This window comes from Odontesthes bonariensis, chromosome 14 (genome assembly GCF_027942865.1).
Source record: "Odontesthes bonariensis isolate fOdoBon6 chromosome 14, fOdoBon6.hap1, whole genome shotgun sequence".
Taxonomy (NCBI): Eukaryota; Metazoa; Chordata; class Actinopteri; order Atheriniformes; family Atherinopsidae; genus Odontesthes; species Odontesthes bonariensis.
Genome location: NC_134519.1, coordinates 34,799,396 through 34,819,878, shown reverse-complemented (window position 1 = coordinate 34,819,878; position 20,483 = coordinate 34,799,396). Strand labels below are relative to the sequence as shown.

The window sequence follows — 20,483 nt, the reverse complement described above, 5'->3', positions numbered from 1 at the left end:
GTGAATTGTCTTCCCCATCCACATGTCTCGGATGTCTTTTTGTTCCTGCTGGTTGGAGCAGGGAAGGAGGGGTGACTGTCACACACGGTATTCATGGAGTGTTTCTGTAAAAGTGTTCCAGTGGAAGAATCCAGCAACAGACATCTGTCCTTCGGTGTTTACACTCCCGAACTGATAAATGTCGAGTGTTTCACTGTGTTCCACTTGAAGGCGTAGACAGTCAGCGTGGATAGACACATGCATGGCAGCACTGATATGCCTATGCAGGACCCTAACCCCTCTTATAGAAATCAGACTGCCAGATTTAAAAAAAAAAAAGGATTGTTAGATTTTTTTTCCTTTTCTATCAAATGTTGCTTTCTTGTTGTTGTTTTTTTCCCCCCACAGACCATTTGGGCTCCTGGGCCTGGAGCCCAAATGGTCTGCAGTCCTTCCATGCATGCATGCATGACTGAGTGCGCCCATCCCTGGCCTCTGGCCTCTGCGACAGACTGTCACCTGCTGTCAGCCCTAAAGGACGGGTGGAAGGAGACACAAACCCTGACCACTGCACCACAAGCGAGACATCTTTACTGCTCCATCTCCCTGTTATAGGTTGGTCTCATTCTTGTCTGCCACTCCACTCCACTCTACTCCACCCACCCATGGACACCCGGTAGGGCCTTCAAGCCGAGGCACTCCCTGCTGGGCAAACACAGAGGCCCGCCGAGCACAAAAGCTGGGTAAACAGCTCCTGAACTTTCTTCTTTGGGCCCACTCTCCGTGCTGAGACAAAAACAAATGCAGGGAGGATCCCTGCTCTCTGCCACCGCACTATTAATAGCAAGCAACAATGCAACAATGCACACAGCTGAGGTGCCTGACATGCAGGAATGTACCCTCAGATGATAAGGATGAGCTCAAGAACAGAAGGGAAAAGAGATTCGCTTGGATCATAAAAATAAAAAAAATATTTGTCACAATTGTTGAAATAAACTTTACAAAACTAGTTATCCAAAATGCAGACTGGTGCATTATCACATAAATCAAACTGACCTGGCTGCTTAATACTGCGAGTCCTCCTCTTTAAAAGGTGACATAATGACGTTAAGAGTGAAAAAATGCTCTAAATAAAAGGAATCACTTCTACAGCAATGAACAAGATGACAGAGTTTCAAGAGCGGGCATCACAAATGTAAGAAGTGCATGCGTTTGGAAGCAGTGTGTCTATATCATCCATCACTGTGAGCCATGCTGAGGAACTTGTTTGGCATTGTAAAAGGGATTTGCAGCATGACATTGTTTGCACACCCACAGTTAAACCCCATGCAAGCAAAACACACATATCTTCAAGGCACACTCATTCATTCACTCTCTCTCACACACGCGCGCGCGCGCACGCACACACACACACACACACACACACACACACACACACACACACACACACACACACACACACACACACACACACACACACACACACACACACACACACACCCTCTCTGGCAAGCACTAGAAACATGATGGCTGTTGTGGAATTTTTCATTTCCTTGCAAGAATATTAAAGTGAATTTATGAGGAGAACATTATTTAATGTGAGAATATGGTCTTTTTTTTCTGTTTGATTATTTTTTCTGATGAAACTCAAGTCTCTATGCTGTTCTATCACCCCCTTGGGATATGCACAGAGGTTTCCATGGATACAGGGTGCAGGTTTGGGCCTCTTGAGCCGATGAGCCGGTCCAAGTTGAGGTCAAGATGGGAAACGGAGGAGAGGGTGGTGATGCAGGAGGGAGGATAGAGGAGAGCAGTCGGTGGCTGTGCTCCTCCAGATGTGATATGAAGGAGGGTTAAAGGGGATTCCATTATTCCTTCCATGCCTTCTCCAGTTTTTTCATTGACGGCACAGGTCACAGCCTGTCCTTCCGCTCTGACTTTTTTTCTGTTATTATTCTTTCGATCCAAAGGTAACTTTTTCTTCCTTGGGCCTCTTCCAACCCCCAAAGTTGTTTTCACTTTTCACCATTAAATCTCCCCTCCCACCTCCAACTCAGGTCAAAGTCCTACTTTTTTTATCCAACTCCATAGCAAAAATCCTTCCACATTAGCCAATGAAAAATACACATTGCTGATGAATCAGCAGTAATTACAGCTACATCGGAGCACTTCAAAGCTGCTGTCCTGCAAGTTTGTTCCATCTTTTGTTCACACAAGCCGCTGTAACGATGGACAGGTGGATAGTGAGTGGAGCAAATAGTGGTGCAATATGCTACTCCGTTTTATCTCAAAAAGCACAGCTGATAAGCTCAACAATGAAAACTGAAACAAAAGAATCAGAAAATAATGGTAAGACTAAAAAAAAAAAGAAAAGCTGAAATGAGAATAACTCCCAAGTTTTGCAAAATGGGCTGAGACAAACTCTTTTTGGACAAGCCCCTCGTACTTTAATCAAAAGCCCACATCCCTTACAGATGTTCCTGCCATCTTTCAGGGATTCACTGGAACCTGCTTGTTAAATTTCTACAGATAATTTAAAAATCAACAGAGTGTGGAGGCTCGCCTGCAGCGGGAGAAATATTTAGTTCCTCCTGCGCACCGTGAACATGACAGACCTATAGGTGTGCCACATAGAGAGGTAAAGGAGCAGAATGTGGGACACTGTGTTAAAGGGAATGTTGTTCTTCCGCATCCCAGCTGACCCAGCGTTAAGTAAACAAAGTTAAAAAAAAGAAAGACGGAGAGGAAGAAAAAAAAAAAAAAGGTGTCCGACTGGGTGTTTTCTCCTCTCTTTCCAACTCTTTTTTATGAGGAGTTTAAATTTCAGGCCCGGAGGTCACGGCCTCTCCGTTGGGGCTCTTCTGGGAGGAGGTGGGGCGGGGGAACCTGTCGCTGAGAATAAAAGCCTCGCCGGCTGAAGAGGTGCAGGCGTGCTCATACCCCCGTCTACCAGACTAACAGGAACAACCGCCTCCAGCCAGCCGGCCCGGCCAGCTGCCTCGGGGAGATCCCAGGTGGCAAATATTCTCCCGCTGCTGGGAGCAAGCATTCAATCCCACCCTGCGGAGGAAAGGAAATCTGTCGAGTCAGTGCAGCCAGAGCTCGGTGGTTTCAGTGAGCGGTGAGGCGTGACTTTGTTGGGGCTGAAAGCTCCTGGCACCCCATTAACAGCAGGATGGGACGGTCAAGAGGCGCTGCAAGGGCCTCCGCTTTGGGTCCTTTCACACAGACTCCCAACACTCCACAGCTGGATGGCTCGTTGTCCCGCTCTTTCTTAGCAGCAGCACTCTGACTTATGATGCTGCGCGACTGCCAGTTTTTAAGGCCGCAGATTACTGATCCTGTGTGTTTATTGTTATTTAAAGTCTCATGTGGGTTCCTGGTGAGCTTTCGATAAAACAAGAAACCCCACTTCAGAAAAAAGCAGGTGAAGAGAAGCAAAAACACAGACCACAATATCAAGAAAGAGGAAAGGAGAGAAGTTTGAAAGAAATTGGAATCAGATTGGGACACGGAGTGAGACACACATGAACACATGAGGAAAAGAGAGTGTGCTTCTTTAAAGGACAAGGCCCAGCAGATGGAGAATTAAAAAAAATATTCCCAGGTTGAAGACAGAATACAGAGCAGTAAAGGAAATGAATGTCTAAGATACTCCACCCCACCACGCCATCTTCACTGAGCTCCCTGCAGTTTGGAACCTCTGAAACACACCAGACAGCTGATACCTGATCTATAATGCATAGCATGAGGCTCCCCAGCTATAGGCATACTGGACTGTGACACTGAAGCCCACACTGTCTGCACAAAGCCACCCGCCTGCATATTACAATTGGATTATAATGAACTGCACTGAATTGGGGTGTATTTAATTGGACTTGTTTACATTCTCTGTAAAATGCCTCAAGATGAATGCCTTTTGTGAACTGGCACCATATAAATAAAGTGAATTGAATTATAGTAAAAGAAAAGCATGTTTGATGACAAAGCAGAACATAGACTAACTAACTACACAAAGATATTTACTGTGTATACAGAAAATGTACAGGGTACAAAATGTAGATCCACACCATAATAAAAGCAACACACAAACAGTTGACATGTTGGGGGGAAATATACCCCGATGCCCCCACAGAATGCAAAATGAAAAACACATGCAGGGCCAATATCAATTTCAACTTATTTATTGAATTGCCGAAAGCCATTATACTTAAAAAGAAACATCCATCTTTGACTTTCCACTTATGGTGAAATTAAAAAAAAAAAAAAAACAACAACATAAATACGATGAACCAAAAGAAAAGAAAAAAGAAAAATGACATTCTGTTTTACTATCAACAGAAAAGTAGTGGTAGTGATTCAGGTTCAATCCACGTGGAATCTTCCAGCATTTTGGGGGGGGGGGGGGGGGGGAAGAGAAGAAAAAAATGAAACCCTAAAGAAAAATGGCCTCGCTCCAGCAGACGCTCTGCTTAGCTTCAATGCTTTGAAAAGCAGAATGGTAGTTTGATGTACTTTAGCCCACAAAGTACAAGCCGCACATCTTTTACATGATTAATGCTTTCTTGTAAATGACTCCGTTGCACAATGACAAACTATGTTTTTCTGGTTTCTGGTGACTCTGTGGTGAGGGTGCATACTGCCCCCGGGGGAGAGACTGATTCCAAACCTGTCATTTGCTACATGTCACGGGCTGACTATCATCTCTATATTTCCGCTTTCTCTTCCCTGCTCCTGTGAAAGTAAAAGAAGACAAAAACAAACCAAAAAAAAGTTATGTTTGTGGAAGTTTCATTTGTAGCCTGTGGGTTAAAGCGTGTAAAACCACCAGTAGGGATCTCTAAGTCTCTTTCAGCTTATGTGATGAATATTCTGCACAGAACATCAAAGGGACTGTTCTGAACCGCAGAAGCAGGAAGTGACCAGTCTAATCCTGGAGCTGCTCCTACAAACTGCATTTCACTTTACAGTTTCCAGGTGATGAGGTGTAAGGCACTGCAAGCGCCTCATGATTGTGCAGTCAGCGGCTCCCTGTACCTTTGTTCTTAAGACAGTACCACACGGGCTCGGGTTTGTCCCACAAGCGACCCCCTCCTCCTAACCGAGTCAAACAGTTCTGGCTGGACCAGGTGGAACAGTGCTGCACCGTCCAGAAGGGATTGTGGAAGCCAATCAAAATGATGAGGTGACAGAGCGATGTGACGGACACAGCAGCAGCAGCAGCTATTTGATTGAAAACACAACAAGTAAACGTGTGTGTATTAAGTACATGCGCGTGCAAAGATGTAAAAACAGAAGCTGGATGAAAATGCCATCAATTTAAAAAAAGAAAAGCAGTATTTCAAATGCACCATCACAATGTAAAGCTGGTTATAGCATACATATGATAAAATAACAAACAGACAGAACATTCTCAGATTTGTTTCTCACCGGTAGAAGCACAATGTCTGATTGTGCAGCGATAATAACCATCTACGCTCAAATACTGAAAAGCATACAGCAGAACCTTTATCTGCAAAGTGCACAGGCCTGATCAGCACACTGAATCTTTCTGTGAAATGATCAGAACTGAAAGAAATTTGAATCAATATCTATACTGTCCATTGTAACAGAAGAGAGCACACATGTGAAGAGATGACCGAAGAATAGCAGACATGTAACACAAGGCCATTTTTAACCAATTCAGTCAGAACTTACAGAAAAGATGACAGTCTGAGGAAGCACACGGTTGTCAACCAAAAAGTTGAAAAACAAAGACACAAACGTCACAGGAAGCAGGCCAGCCTGTGGCCATAATGATGGGACTTTGGAAAAAAAATAAATAATCAGATCAGCCTAAGAATGAAAAATATATAGATTTCATATTCTACAATAAAAGATTTCACAATTTACCAAAGAATAAGAAACTGCAGCAACAGGGGGTTGGAAAAGGGACCGGACGTACAGTCACTGTTACCCTGGACCGGGACAGGTCCTGTCCTAGCACAACAGCAACTGTTACCCTGGAGCAGGACAGGTGCTGTCCCAACACAACAGCCACTGTTACCATGGACCAGGACAGGTCCTGTCCCAGCACAACAGCAACTGTTACCATGGACCAGGACAGGTCCTGTCCCAGCACAACAGCAACTGTTACCATGGACCAGGACAGGTCCTGTCCCAGCACAACAGCAACTGTTACCATGGAGCAGGACAGGTCCTGTCCCAGCACAACAGCAACTGTTACCATGGACCAGGACAGGTCCTGTCCCAGCACAACAGCAACTGTTACCATGGACCAGGACAGGTCCTGTCCCAGCACAACAGCCACTGTTACCCTGGAGCAGGACAGGTCCTGTCCCAGCACTGCATGTCTGCGCTGCAGCCTGGAGGCTCCCAGCTGATGAAGACAGGACTGTGACGTGGATAAAAACAAGATGAAGAAAAAAGACGCCGCGTCTGAATTTTACTCCATGGATCGCCCAACATGGTCGACTTACAAAGAAGAATACTTAACAGTGCTTAAATAGAACTCAGCAGAATCAATATTCGGTTTTTGGTGCCCGATCTTATGCAAGCAGCTACCTGGGAGGAAGTAACCATCCTGGTATGTGGGCACATTTGGATTTTTTCCAAGAGCATTGTCATGCTAAGACTGAGTGGTTAGAAAGGACCTTTATATGGAGTCACTGGAGAGCCATGAAAAGGAATTACTCTGGAAATAATGAGAGAATAAATCTGGACATATAAAGAAGCTATATATAAAATAACTGCTTAGTAAACAGAAAATCTGGAAATGTAAAAATCTCTTTTATAAAATGCTTTTTTTTGGGCTGGACAGCAACAGACAGGACAAATATGTGATAGTCCACCATTGGTCAGAAGTTGCAGAGCGTTTGATTTTCCCATTGGCGCTCTTTTAAAGCAACACTAGAGAAAGGTGTTAAAGCTCAAAGTGTCTTCTTCTGACTCCAACTGTCGCTCACTGACCTTTGTTCTGCACATTTTCCAGGGAGACGCCGCAGTTCACAACTTTGCTTTTCAGGCCCGGCACCGCAGCAGGACTGGCTTTTTGGAAGCCTTTATAGCTGCGTGGTGTTAGCTTTGATCGGGATGATGTCTCCCTCTGCTCTGTGTGGGCTGTAAATCATTGGGAATTGACCCCAGACATTCACTTTAGAGCTCATCGTGGCTCAGGGTTAGGGTACGGTTCTGTGTTCACTCAGCGGCCATTTACTCGTTTTAACTCTTCTGTGCCACATGGGGCATCACTCAAAATATGTGGAACAACAGTAATGGCCTGTTTGTTTCTGTTGGTTCTTGCCCTGTTGGGGGGTAAGAGGCAATTGTGGAAAGAGGTGGTGAATTAAAACTGGGTGTTTCAAACGATGGAAAAGTTTGAAACAACTAAGTTAGAAGCAGAGCTTTTGTGTTAGTGATCTGAAATAAAGCTGATCAAACAAAGACATCTTGCATCGTGTTTCTTTGTTGTTATATCGCGCTTCTTCCGTTTAATGGTAACTTCTGATGACATCTTTTCATTTTGTCAGTTGAAACCAACTTTCAGCCAATCAGTATTCAACGAACACTTGGTGTCAACTACGGGGGCTCTGTGTTGCATCTGCCCTGTATCTGCCTTGCATCTGCGCTGCATCTGCCTTGCATCTGCGCTGCATCTGCGCTGCATCTGCCTTGCATCTGCGCTGCATCTGCCCTGCATCTGCCTTGCATCTGCGCTGCATCTGCCTTGCATCTGTGCTGCATCTGCGCTGCATCTGCCTTGCATCTGCCTTGCATCTGCGCTGCATCTGCCTTGCATCTGCGCTGCATCTGCCTTGCATCTGCGCTGCATCTGCCTTGCATCTGCGCTGCATCTGCCTTGCATCTGCGCTTGCATCTGCGCTGCATCTGCGCTTGCATCTGCGCTGCATCTGCCGGAGTGCACGTGAGTCCGTCTGTGATATCTGCAAACTCAGAAGCCTTCACTGTGTGGCGGCTGACATCAACTCGTACCTGCTTCATGGTCATAGAGGTCTCAGGGGAAATGCTCCACATGCCAAAGGCAGCATGCTCATCTGCGTTTATCAGAGATTTTAAGTTTTAACTTGCTACACAGGGCACTGTAATATACATCCAGGCACAGAAAGTTCAAAATGTCCTGTTCAATTTAGCATTTACATGTTTGGAATATAACCATATGTAAATGAAATACTTTTTATAATGAATCAAAAAGTTTTCTTTTGTAATTTACCCCCTTTTTTTTTTATTGACGTAAAACCTTTAATATCGCCCACATTTATTTTTCTCATTTATTCTTTTTTATGGCACTCCATGCTTTTTTAGTCTCACAACCACACCAGTCTGTGGCAGGTGATGTACGCTGATGTGATCTGGCTCGCCGAGCATTAAATTTGGACAAGGATTCACAAACCCCCCCCCAAAAAAAAAACTGATGAACAAATCGACTGATGAAAGGTGGGTGATGGAGTCATGGAACAACTGCAGTTTGTTAGAAAGCACATTAAAAATCTTTGATATTTACACTGAGTAAGGTGAATACATTCAGGCAGCAAAAGGAGAGGGGGGCACGACCTCTCCCCTCTACGAGGTACATTTGGCACTGCTAACACTCAATCCATCCCCAACACCCTCAGTCCCGTTTCATCCCTTTGTCAACTGTCCCCTCATCACATTAAGCCCTTAGTCAAGCTAAACCGGGACTTTGTGATGGTCAACATGCTACCTTTGCTCTCCTCTTTAATTGTGTTATACTTGGGGTTCTGAAGTGGTAAACGTTGAAGTGTGGGGTCCTGCACAGCGCTACTGTGGCTGTTGTTTGACAGGACAGGAACCAGGCAGATCCAGTCTTCCTGATGCACATTTTCCCCCCCAACCCCCTCCCTGCTTTGATGAGCAGGAGTCTTTGGTTCAGAAGGCACGAGAGTGCATCTTTCCACGAAATCTCTCCTGTGTTTTTTGATAATCTCCTTGGATAGAACAACCCTGGCGGTGAACAGGTCACTCAGGGGGTCTTCTTCTCCACAAGTCAATCCATTCCCCTGCCTCCAGTTTTTGTCCTTTGGAAATGGCAGAGGGGGACTGTGGTTGGGTGTAAACTCAGATGCCTTTGGTGAGATCTGTGACAACGTTGGCCTTCACCAGCTTGCGGAGGAACTCTTTCTCCTTGGATATGTTGTGTGTCCAAGACTGTGGAATAATGAGCAAAGGGAACACGTTAAGACATACAACATCCCCAATAAAGTAGCAAGATACTGGCCCAAGTTACCAACAAGCACCTTTAACAAAAGCATTGCTATGTTCACTAATATACAAACCTGTGTGTTGGTTAACATTTTCAAATTCCCAATATGGGTATTCTACTGTGCAAATATAGGTGTTGAGCAAAGCTAGGTCAGTTTTCCTCCCTGCTGTGTAAAGAGAATTCAGTTCAGCCAGCTGATGTGTAAGCAGAGCCAGCGGTTCCTGTGAGGTGCTTTGGGATGAAGAGATGAAGGAGCGGCCAGAGAACAAGCAGAGGAGGGAACAGGAAAAGACAAAAGCTCCAGGAGACTCTCTGTCAGGCTCCGTCTGTCTGGGTCAAACCTCCTACGACCATGTGGATGGGTCCTAACATCACGTTAGGGATTTATAAGCTTCAGTTTCACTGAAAATTAACTGAAACCACAATGACACAACCCATTTTCCAGTCACACAGCATGCCAAAGTGCATTTTTTATTTTTTATGATAAACATCTAAAATGCCCACCAGCCTCGAAAGAGCAATTCAAGGTGGACTGACACATGTGGGTAGTTTAATTCATGCATTTCCCAGCAGCCGGTTGCCTGAGCAATGCGCTCCACACCTGCACATTACAACCTCACAATAGGAAGAAGAAGAGAAGAAAGAGACAGAAGTTCTTCCACATGTTCTGACTCAGCTCAGAAATGTCAGATTGGTTTCTCATCCAAAACGATATACACATACTGTAGATGTTTGTCACTACTTTGTTCAAAAAGACGATGTTCATCACAACATTTCTTCTGATTAAACGAAAGAAGGCATCAGTTAAAAAGAAGAATCCCTGGTATGTGCACACTAGATGGCACAACCACAAGTGTTTTAATATTTTCCTTTCTCTTATAAGGGAGCGCAGACTGTGTAAATCAGATCTGTATGTTCTGAGCAGCATGCTTAGAAAGAATCCAAATTTTAAGTTACGGTATGCTTTTGAATTCTGTGCAAATCCTCTTCTTTATTACCCTCCCCCTTTTCCAACTGGAGACAGTTCCTTTCTCTAAAGTAGAGGCAGAATCTCGGTGGATAGTTTCACAGCTGTGTGTTCAAGAGGAGCAAATAACCCCAGTGACGAGCAGCGACCAAACAAAAAAGCCAAAAGTATTCCCATTAATTAGCCATGTGTGGCTGATGATGACAGTGTTGATGAAGAGGATGATAATAAGCGCCAAAGGTTGGCTGGGAGTTTAGACAAAGGTTATCATCATACTGAGCTGATGGTCAACAAACGGGTGACATCTCTGATTCCACTGGCTTTCAGTGTAAACACAGAGAAACACTTGACTGATGGAGTAGAGAGCTCCGGCATGCGGGCGCTCACAAAATGATCAAATGACCCTGATGAAAGATCAGTGCTGTTTCACTGTGACAGCAAAAGTCACAGTCTGTAAATTGGCCATTTTTCCAGTCAGGTTTATTTGTGTTGACCTGTGACATTAGATCTGATTGTGTGTTTCAGTATGGTTTCATATTTCTATGTTTTTCTTTTCTAAAGAATCTTTAATCTCCTGTCACTCTTGCTTCCATTTCTGCGCTAACATTTTGGCATATGATATGAAACAATTACATGGATGGGGTACAATGACTCATTATTAGGGGTGGGCGAAAAAAAATCGATTCATGTACATATCGCGATTTTTTTATGGGATGATTTTAAAAATTGATTTTTCTCCCCGGAATCGATTATTTTACGTCATATCCGTGTACAGAAAAACTTCATCAATTCATTACATTAAGTTACGTTAAAACTAGCCCACATTTGTGCTGTGTGGATATTTCAATTAATTTTGTAACTGTAAACTTTAAAAAATGTTGTACATGTTAAGTAGCTCTTTTTGTCTCAGTTGAAATAAATGTCAGCTGCTGGACTGACTGACACAGACTGATGTGCGTTGTTTGTGGGAACGACATTCATTCTAGAAGTGTATGATTCAACTTGTTTGTTTTTTAAGAAGGAAAAGAAAATTGCAATTACTGATTATATCGAATCGCAATATTTGTAGAATCGCAATTATCAAGAATTGTGATGTAAATCAAATTGGTACCTTAGAATCGTGATACAATCGAATCGTGACCCAAGCATATCGTCCCACCCCTACTCATTATAGAACTTATTCATTTAAGTTGAACATAAAGCAAAATACAAGTGAGCCTTTAGATTCTATTCAGAGTACAGACGTGTCTCGAGTATCAACGCTGTAAGAGGCATTTCACATCACAGACTCGTTTTACTCCCGCCTTCATCTATTCAACTGCACTTAAAATCGCGTTCTTAAACTCACAGTTTAGCAGGGTCCAAGGCGCTGATCAGTACAAACCCTGAACAGCACATTCAATGCGCCCCTTCAAACATTTTCTGCCATAATGTTCATCAGGCTTCAAAGTACCATACATATGGTCTTGAGAAGAAAGCTGACAGAAGTTGAAACCTAGGAGAATTCTTGGGCTAATATCACCATCAACCTAAATAGTGAAGGCTTTGTAGTAAATGTACTTTGGCTTCAGGCCAACCTCCCACCCCCACAGGAGTGGTGGTCCCTCCTAATCAAAGACTACAGTTATTTGGATCTTTGGTTATTCCTCTAAGGACAAAGGGGGGTAAGGAAAAGCCAGAATATACTGTTTCCATTAGTGAATGTATTTCACTGAGCTATGCAGGTTGCCATATTGATGCATTTGCAGCTAAATATGTACTGATGTGAAAACACTCACCTCTTTAATGGCAGACATCTTGACAGTCTCATAGTAGTGCAGAGGTGCATGAGGCGTGTTCATGTCATAGCCAAAGCCAGCCACCGCCACTTCATCACAGTTATGCAGTGCCATCGTTATGGCAACTGTTCCCAAAGTTGGAATGTTCTGCAGTGAAGAGAGATGTGGTTATTTCACACACAAACACACACACACACACACACACACACACACACACACACACACACACACACACACACACAGACCAGTGGTATTTTTTAACAAGAGCAGACTGCACGCCTCCACCAAGGCTGGATTCTTCATCAACATCAAAAGTTAATCACGGTTGTAATGTGTCATGCCTCACCTCTAATTACAACTTCAAGCAAATTAGGCCATAAATCCTCCTAACAAACACACTAAGCATATCAACCACAAAATTACATCTGTTTCTTAGGCTGAATTTTGTGTCTTCTAACAATTACAAAAACAAATTAAAATACAGCATCCTGTTGTGCAATTATGCCACAAATCCAGTGCCTCCATCCATTGTTTTCTCAACTTAAAGTTAGATAGGGAAAGAGACTTTTCCCATAGAAGGAGTCTGAAAATGAACAAATACATGTCATTCTTAAAGATCAATAAAAGCTTCATGTTTCTGTAGTTTCCATACTGGCTCAAATAATCATGAATATTCTGATCTATGCCATAATCAGTCAATCTGCTTCCATTCCTCCTGTGTAAATCTGCCTTTGTTCTACTCCACTGCCACTAACCGACTTTGAGCACTTGGTGATTAACTATTACCTTTACAATGTGACCTCTACAGCCCCCCACTACACCATGGTGATCCACTGGGCTGAACTGTGCTTCCTAACTGCTCTGGGCTGCCAGAGATCTGGGGGGTACAGGGGCTGGGTGCATGTGTGTGGACATGGCAGAAAAAAAAAAAAAATAGGAAAAAGGGTTTGAGTTGGAAAAAAAATGCAGGTGGAGAAGAGAGAGTGGAAGGAGGCCCCATTTAAATCATTACCCTGATTTGCAGCCCTCAGGGTAGGTGGAGCTCAACCAGCAGCTGGACAACCTCCTACTGCGAGTTCTAATGCAGATTATTTTACACACATGCACCCACACACATTAAACATAAACACCAGGATAACAAATAGCCCTCCTCATTCATTTCCGTGTGCATAAACATACACTACGAGGGTCAGAGGAGAAACCGTAAAGTGTTGTAGGGAACCAAATCATACGACTCTGCAGCCTGCATTGTAAGACAGCGACGCAAAGACAGGGACACAAACACAAACGCTCGCACACACATCACCACACTCATCTCTCTTACTCACACACAACCAGATACCCACATGTTCAACACATGTTGCAGAGCGGAGTTCATGCAGGGGTGCTCCGCTGGCCCCAGAGGGTAGAGTGAGGGTGATACGCTCCTCATGTCCCCTCCAATTCTCTAACAGTACTCCCCCTCTTCTTACAAACAGCACATACAAAGCAAATGCATCTGCACACACGTGCACACACGTGCACACACGTGCACACACAGACGCACACCAGCATTTAACGTCCAACTCTTGGGGATGTTCAGTTTGCCTTTCTGATCTGTACTCGGCTCATTGGCTGGACAGCTCTTCCCGTTGTTTCTCAATCAAAGTAATCTCTGTTATCGCTCTGATACAGCAGTCTCAGATCAAGACTAATCTGATTTCTAAACCAAGTAAAGCTACATCAGCACCTGAATTAGTCCGAGTGAGACTGATAGATAGATAGACAGATACTTTATTGATCCCGAAGGAAATTCAAGCATCCAGTAGCAAGACATAATAAAGCAATAAAAATGTTTATACAATTATAAACACTTTAAAAACAATCTAAGAATTTAAAAAAACAATTTAAAAAACAGTTTAAAAATATAAAGTGACCAGTGAAGTAAGACGAAAGTGAAATATAAAGTGACCAGTGAAATTCAGAAGTTCCATCACTGAGAGCTGTTGTACAGCCTGATGGCCAGAGGAACAAAAGAGTTTTTGAGACTGTTGGTGGAGCAGGATTGAGACAACAGTCTGCCACTGAACAAACTCCTCTGCCTGATGAAGGTGTTGTGCAGAGGGTTGTTGTGGAGCATTGGAACATTTACTGAACAATGAAGCAATGAGAAATTATTTGTCATTTCCTCTTTATTTGTTTTATTTCTCTTTGTGTTCTGAAGGTGCTTGAGGTACACTGCCATAGGGAGGCGAAGAATCAAAGAGTTGGGCACAAATATAAAACAAAAAATATCTTTTAGACACAAGTCCCCTAATCAGAGGCCCCTTTAATTGACTTTAATAGACTTTCACTCATAAGATAAAGCAGACATCCTTAAATGACTCCGACATGGCAGATTATGGAAGGTTTTTCTTCCTCGTAAAAACAATTCTATGAAGGAAAAGTCAGCGCATTTCTAATCAACAAGTGACAAAAATTCTATTTGAATAGCTTACTTGTTTTAAGTCTCCTTGAATAAAGCCCGTAGAAAATGATATTCATTTTTGTGTGTGTGTGTGTGTGTGATGCTGTGAATCATGGCTTTGAGAATCAGTGAGCGTCTTACCCCTTTCCCCATCAGGCCGTTGTTGAATGGCAGGCCTATGAACTGGAATGCAGCCTCCTGGATAAAGTAGGGATTGAGGATTCTGATCTCTCTCGGCTCCCGAGGCACATAGTGAGCCACCGATTTCCAAAACCCCTCCGTACCCCTCTTGAGTGTTGAGAAGGAAACAGGGAAAACAAACAGTCATTTTAAACATTAATGGTGGACCGTTTCTGCAAGAAATAGAACACACAAAACAGACGCATGACACCTCCGCCGGGGACAGCCCCGTGACATTTACCAAGCAAACATCAAAGCGGGATTATCCTCTGTATCATTGACATAAAACACAGAAGCTAACCAGGAGCCAGACTCTTTCTAGCACTCATTAGGGAAATGGCTTTTTGGCCTTTAATGGACGAAGTAAGGCTGAGGGGCATGCAGGACATCAGTAATTATGAGCTGTCAAAAGAAAAGTCTAACAGTCTGTGAGGGCTGCAGATACCCTGGAGGGGCAACAAGGTACTACAATACAGTCAGCCTCTTCCAACTTTAGTAGATGGAGTGGAGATGGTTGTGGAAAAGAAGATCACTCTTATTTCAGACTAACTGGTTTTATAACGGTCCACATTTCAGAAATAAACTGCTTTTAACACAGGATGTGATGTTGAATGAAGTCATTCTCAAAGTAACTGTTAATTCTACATGTTAAGCACTCTTAGATCCCAAAAAACATTATGGCTTAACTATTTACAAGATGCTGAGAACTAATTTTTATGGGTTATCATTTGTTACCCCAAAGATTTATTTTCACCCGTTTTCCCACCAGATCTTAATATATATATCACATATCACACCTGTGGTGAAATGGCAGTGGAAAGGAAGTGGTTTAAATCACACCCTGACCTCAGGGTGTTCTGTGAGACCTCAGGTCTTTCCAACACAGGGCAATCATCATCAGTCGCTAGGACAACCTGTCAGACAAACCGCTAACACCACCTGAATGATTTTATTATGTCACACTAATAAAGTTCAGCTCAGCCATGAAAGTACAGTCACCTAATCTTAGGGGAATGGGACGCTCACAAGCAGAGAAATAAATGGTATCTAATAACAAATTCGGACTTTTTAAAGTGTACAGAAAATAATAGAGCCAGATAAACAAACCCCCTCACAGCATTACTAAGAGTAAATAAAAATACAGCATACTGGCAGTGCGTGATTGACTTGCCTGACAGTGTGACTTCCTAAAGCCATGAAGCCAATAGGGTCAGCAGATGTGAATGGGAATCACCTGTTCAAATAGTCGAGCACCCGCCCAGCCACCTTTGATAAAGCAATGCATGACTCTGTGTGTGTGTTGGCAGAGCTTTTAACAGCGGCGGCTCGTTTTTAACTCTGTGCCTTCAGCAAGCTGCAACAGGAACAGCAGCTCATCTCTCCTGTCAACACAGCTTGTGTTTGCCAAGAAACTATTAAGCGCCAATGTTTGGATGTGTGCACGTTTGCATGTCCTGAATAAAGAGAGTGATGCCTTTTTTTCTTTATTCTGAGCAGGAGAGCAGCTCATGACACACAACACACACCCCTCGCTTTACAGAGCAATGACCTTACATGTCCACTGACACAAATGTCACAGGGTGGGGATCTTTTTGACGATCTTCATACAAGTACAGGTGGCTTTGAGAAATGGAAGACCAATTAGTATGAACAGATTCTGGGCTGCTAGGAGGAAGGGGGGTTGCGGGTACTGTTATGAGTTAAGGAATGTGGGAAGTTGCTTACAGTAAAAAGGACTCCAACTCAAACATCTTACAGCGTTGTGAGCAGAGCATTTACCTTTCAAAGTAAGGCAAAAGAGCTGTAAAAGGACAGTAATGAATAATCTGGGCTTGTGGGCATGAGCTTAAAGCGATACTCCGGAGTAGATTCAACCTGGGGTCATTTGAACCGTGATATCCAGCCAAGTAGCCCACCCGCAGTTTTTTCGATATTGGCTGAACATCAGCTGAGTTACTGAGTTATCCCGTAACTCAGCTGATGTTCAGCCAATATCGAAAAAACTGCGGGTGGGCTACTTGGCTGGATATCACGGTTCAAATGACCCCAGGATGAATCTACTCCGGAGTATCGCTTTAAGGCGTCACTGAGCCTTGTTTGAAGGTAATAAAAGTAAAGAGGAAGAAAGTCACATATCAAAAAGGTTTCACTGTCAGTCTTTTGCCCTGCAAAGGCAGTATCCAAAACTCTTGCAAATGACTTGAGAGCGGCAGGATGTGGTTACCACCGCTAAAATCTGCGTGAGCGCGGTTTAGGTTGTCAGGACAAATTTTGAGCAGGGACAGGAAGCTGTAGAATGAGTAAGTCCCACAACAATTACCAAGTCCCGACACACACACACACATGCTTAAAGGTGAACAGTAGTGTGCAACTTGGGATGGTTGGGCTGTCACTGAGCTGTGCTCCAAAGGAAATGACTGTTTCCCCCTCTCCTGCAACAGCTTTATGGTTCAATTGGGCTGGATTATTAGATTTAAGTGTGCGCAGAGGGCTGTGTGCTCCAATAAGGCACCTGTTAAAACAACCATGAAATGGGAGAGTTCATTATTTGCAATACATAGAAATGGACATACAGAGGTCAACATCTGCCAGTCAGAAGGACGCACAATGAACTGGAGGAAGCCCTGCAGGACGGGAGATGATCTGACAATAACATTGCCATCCTAATGCTAATGGCTGCTCACCTTTGCTCATTCATACCACCAAAACAGAGGTCGTGCTATCAAATATCATGCTGGCGTTGTGGAATGAGAGGAGCGGCAGAGGTGTTGGTGAACAGAGCGCTGTCATCGCTGTGCAGGCTCTCCCCTTCACTGCACTGTCGACCACACTGAGCTGCCTTTCAACCAAAGCACCTTACAAACAGAACGACAAAACTCAACTGCCCTGCCTTAAAAAAAAAGATTTATTCCAATTAGTGTTTTATTTAGTTTTGGGAAATTGTTATTCTAGATTTAGCAATCAATATATAATACGCAAAGGTGGAGAATTTACACTTGTTAACTTTTCTTCCCGTACGAGTGATCTTCACTTTGCACTTCGCTCTGAAGTTTTGTTTAAGAGCGCCAGAGATACGCACTCATAAGGAAGACTCTTGGTATTACCTCAGTAATTGTCCATGATAGCGCCGTCTGAACGACGTATTCTCCATTCTATGTTCACACAGCAGAAACAACCATTTCAAATAACAGTAGCTCCCATCTATGATGTATAAATGTATAATTGGACCTCTTCAAACACTAGTGGAACATTAAACTCGCTTCTCTAGTGCAGGTCAAACAGGTGTAAAAATGGTCTGTGTGTCATTACGGAATGAAGCTGCAGTTTCCTTCAGTCTCTTTCACGCTTTTTAAAATCAGGAAAGAGACCGAATATTACAAAACGATGCAACCCATCATTACAAAGAGAAAAGAAAGCAATCTGTGGTAAACATAACTATACTTGATGGTATTAAAATTAGCCTAAATTAAAAGTAAAGGAAACACAGAGGGATGGGCGGATAATGACGCCCAGGGTAAATTGAGCTTGTATGCAGCAGAGGATTTTGAATAGAATTTTGACTAATTTACCAATAGAAGACTGACCGAGTCCCTTCAGCAATCCTATCTGCAGTGCAGCAGGACAAAAAGCTTGATTTGAACTAAAAATGAACAGTTTGGTCCAAAGAGCCAATTACAGCAACAGAAAACTCACAGGTTTGGAACGGCCCAAAATGTAAGAAGCTAGTTGTTGTACAGTACTGGTGCTTCTACATGTCAATCTGAAAGAGGCTTTGCTGTCTGAACAAAGATACCAACATCTTAGAATGAGAATAAAAAGGAATTATTGATTCAACAGTAGCCAGGATATTGAGGAAGTACAACTAGGAATGTCAGCAAGCAAACAAAAAAAAACATGAGTCTCTCTGTCAGTGTTGTCAAGGAGAACTGAAGCTTTGCTTGTCTATTTGTCTTGTGATTTCACAGCTGCAGGAAAATCAGAGCTCCACAAACCATCAAATAAAACGACAGAAAAGCGAAGGATTAAACGGAGACAATGCTACAGGCAGAGGAGAGAGCCTGCCGTGAGCCGAGAGAAGCAAAAGATCAAAAAGATGGAAAGAGTCATGTGGACTGAAAGAAAAAAGAAAGCTAAAATGTCAGTTAGCATGTGAATGTAAAACTGTTAAAATAGACACCGCAAAGAAGTGACGCTATGGATCCTTTTCCTGCTGCATTCAAGTCAAAATAAAACTCAGTTTCACTCCCTCCCTAAAAATGTAAAGATGCCTAAATAAGAAACAGCATGGTTTACAGGGCCTCTTTTATAGTTTTCAGCATGGCTTGGTTTCATTGTGGCTTGAAGCTCAAGCCAATGAAATTGGACTCACCTTTAAACTAAAATGCTTCTCTGTGTTGAATGAAGCAGATAGATCAGTTTATAGCTCCTGAGGGGCTGAGTGAAAACTGTAGCAGCACTAAATGGAACTGAAATACGGCGGGCAGAGGAAGGACAAGATGGTTCACATATGCTGACAACTACAGGTGGCTTTAAAGCTCCTCGTTGGAAACTAACACAAACAAACTGCAGATTCATGATTACCACGACTACAAGAAGCTAAAGGCATCTCGTCACCAGACACAGCGTATGTCTGTTTCAAGGTTACGGCCTGCTTTTGTGTACTCTCCACAATAATCTCATAATACAGCTGGAATATGGCAGATTAGCTTCCTTCCTTGATAGGCAGCTATCATACAGTTTGGATCTCTCTGGGTTCTTCAGTCCTGCAAACCACTGGCTGAGGATGTGGTTGGATGTGATGTTTATGGAGAGACTCAAATGAGGAGGACTGGATTCCGGAAGGCCGACTTAAAGCAATTTAAAAACAAAAACTGGAGCCCTGAACTGCGAACAATTGCAATTAAAGTTGTCTGGAGGTCTTTAGCACTGGGTACATGTTAGGTCTTTGAGTTTACAAGGTGCAGAGTCTCACCACATAAGTGCTCCACTGATGAGGAACCGTTTCAGAGAGAATGTTCAGAAAGCAGAGAGGAAGGTGGTAAAAGGTCAGGTGCGCAGCAGGGGATTACAGTTAGTGAAATCAAGAGAGGTGAAATTCTGAACAACGCGGTTATTTGACCCTCTTTTGTTCGCCAGGAATCTGAAGCACTGAGCGATTTGTCTCGTGCGTCTCGCCACACATACCACAACCTCTGCCCTCTGTGAGGTCACAGTGGTTTCCCAGTTCCTGCCCTCTCTGAGCTTTTCCGGTGTGTGAAATCTTTGTCTCCACACTCCCATGACAACAAATGGGAAAACAGTACCAAAACTTGACAGCATTGTGACCCTGAGCACCTCCCCTGTTCTGCTGGTCTCTGGGAAATAGCAGGTGACACTGGAAGCGTCCCAAAGACCTACAGTTCCATGACTAAAAAACGAATAAGTTCATCTCGTGACCTATTATTACCTCTCCATAAATACTTTACAACAAAAAATAAATAAATATTAGAACTCACCAGTGAAAAAGGGGACCAGATCACTGTCTGAGTGTCAAACATGGCAGAGTAGGTAGGTGACTCACTTTTGAAACAACTCATGGTAATCAGTGACATCCGGACACCATGTTAGTAAATTGGTTCGTGTTCTACAAGTATGTAAATGTTTACATATGCATGTATGCATGCTACTAAGTGCTTAAGCACAGATGTTTGGACTTAAAGGAGAGCCATATAGCTGCCTAGAGAGCATCCTCAGTGATTACAATAAACTTCCTGAAATATCTGAAATGTACAAAGAGAGAAACCAAGATAAACACTTCATAGTATTTTAGCAGGAGAAAGTTAATTTGTCTGCAAACAATGTGCAGTTATTTTAAAAGAAAAAATATTATACACTCAATTTCTGCCATTGCCT

At 43.2% G+C, this 20,483-nt stretch overlaps 1 protein-coding gene across 4 annotated transcripts in view; it reads right to left on the bottom strand.

Moving 5' to 3' along the window:
* Positions 1–4,147: 4,147 nt before the first annotated feature.
* The window catches only part of st3gal3b (ST3 beta-galactoside alpha-2,3-sialyltransferase 3b), a 56,661-nt gene continuing 40,325 nt past the window's right edge, over positions 4,148–20,483 (bottom strand). For all 4 annotated transcript variants that reach the window (XM_075484169.1, XM_075484170.1, XM_075484171.1 and 1 more), the window contains 3 exons: positions 14,553–14,699; positions 11,966–12,112; positions 4,148–9,165 (listed from right to left, as the gene is read on the bottom strand). In XM_075484169.1, coding sequence (XP_075340284.1) covers positions 9,076–9,165; positions 11,966–12,112; positions 14,553–14,699 — 384 coding nt within the window. In that variant the 3' untranslated portion in view covers positions 4,148–9,075. The remainder of the gene's footprint in view (positions 9,166–11,965; positions 12,113–14,552; positions 14,700–20,483) is intronic.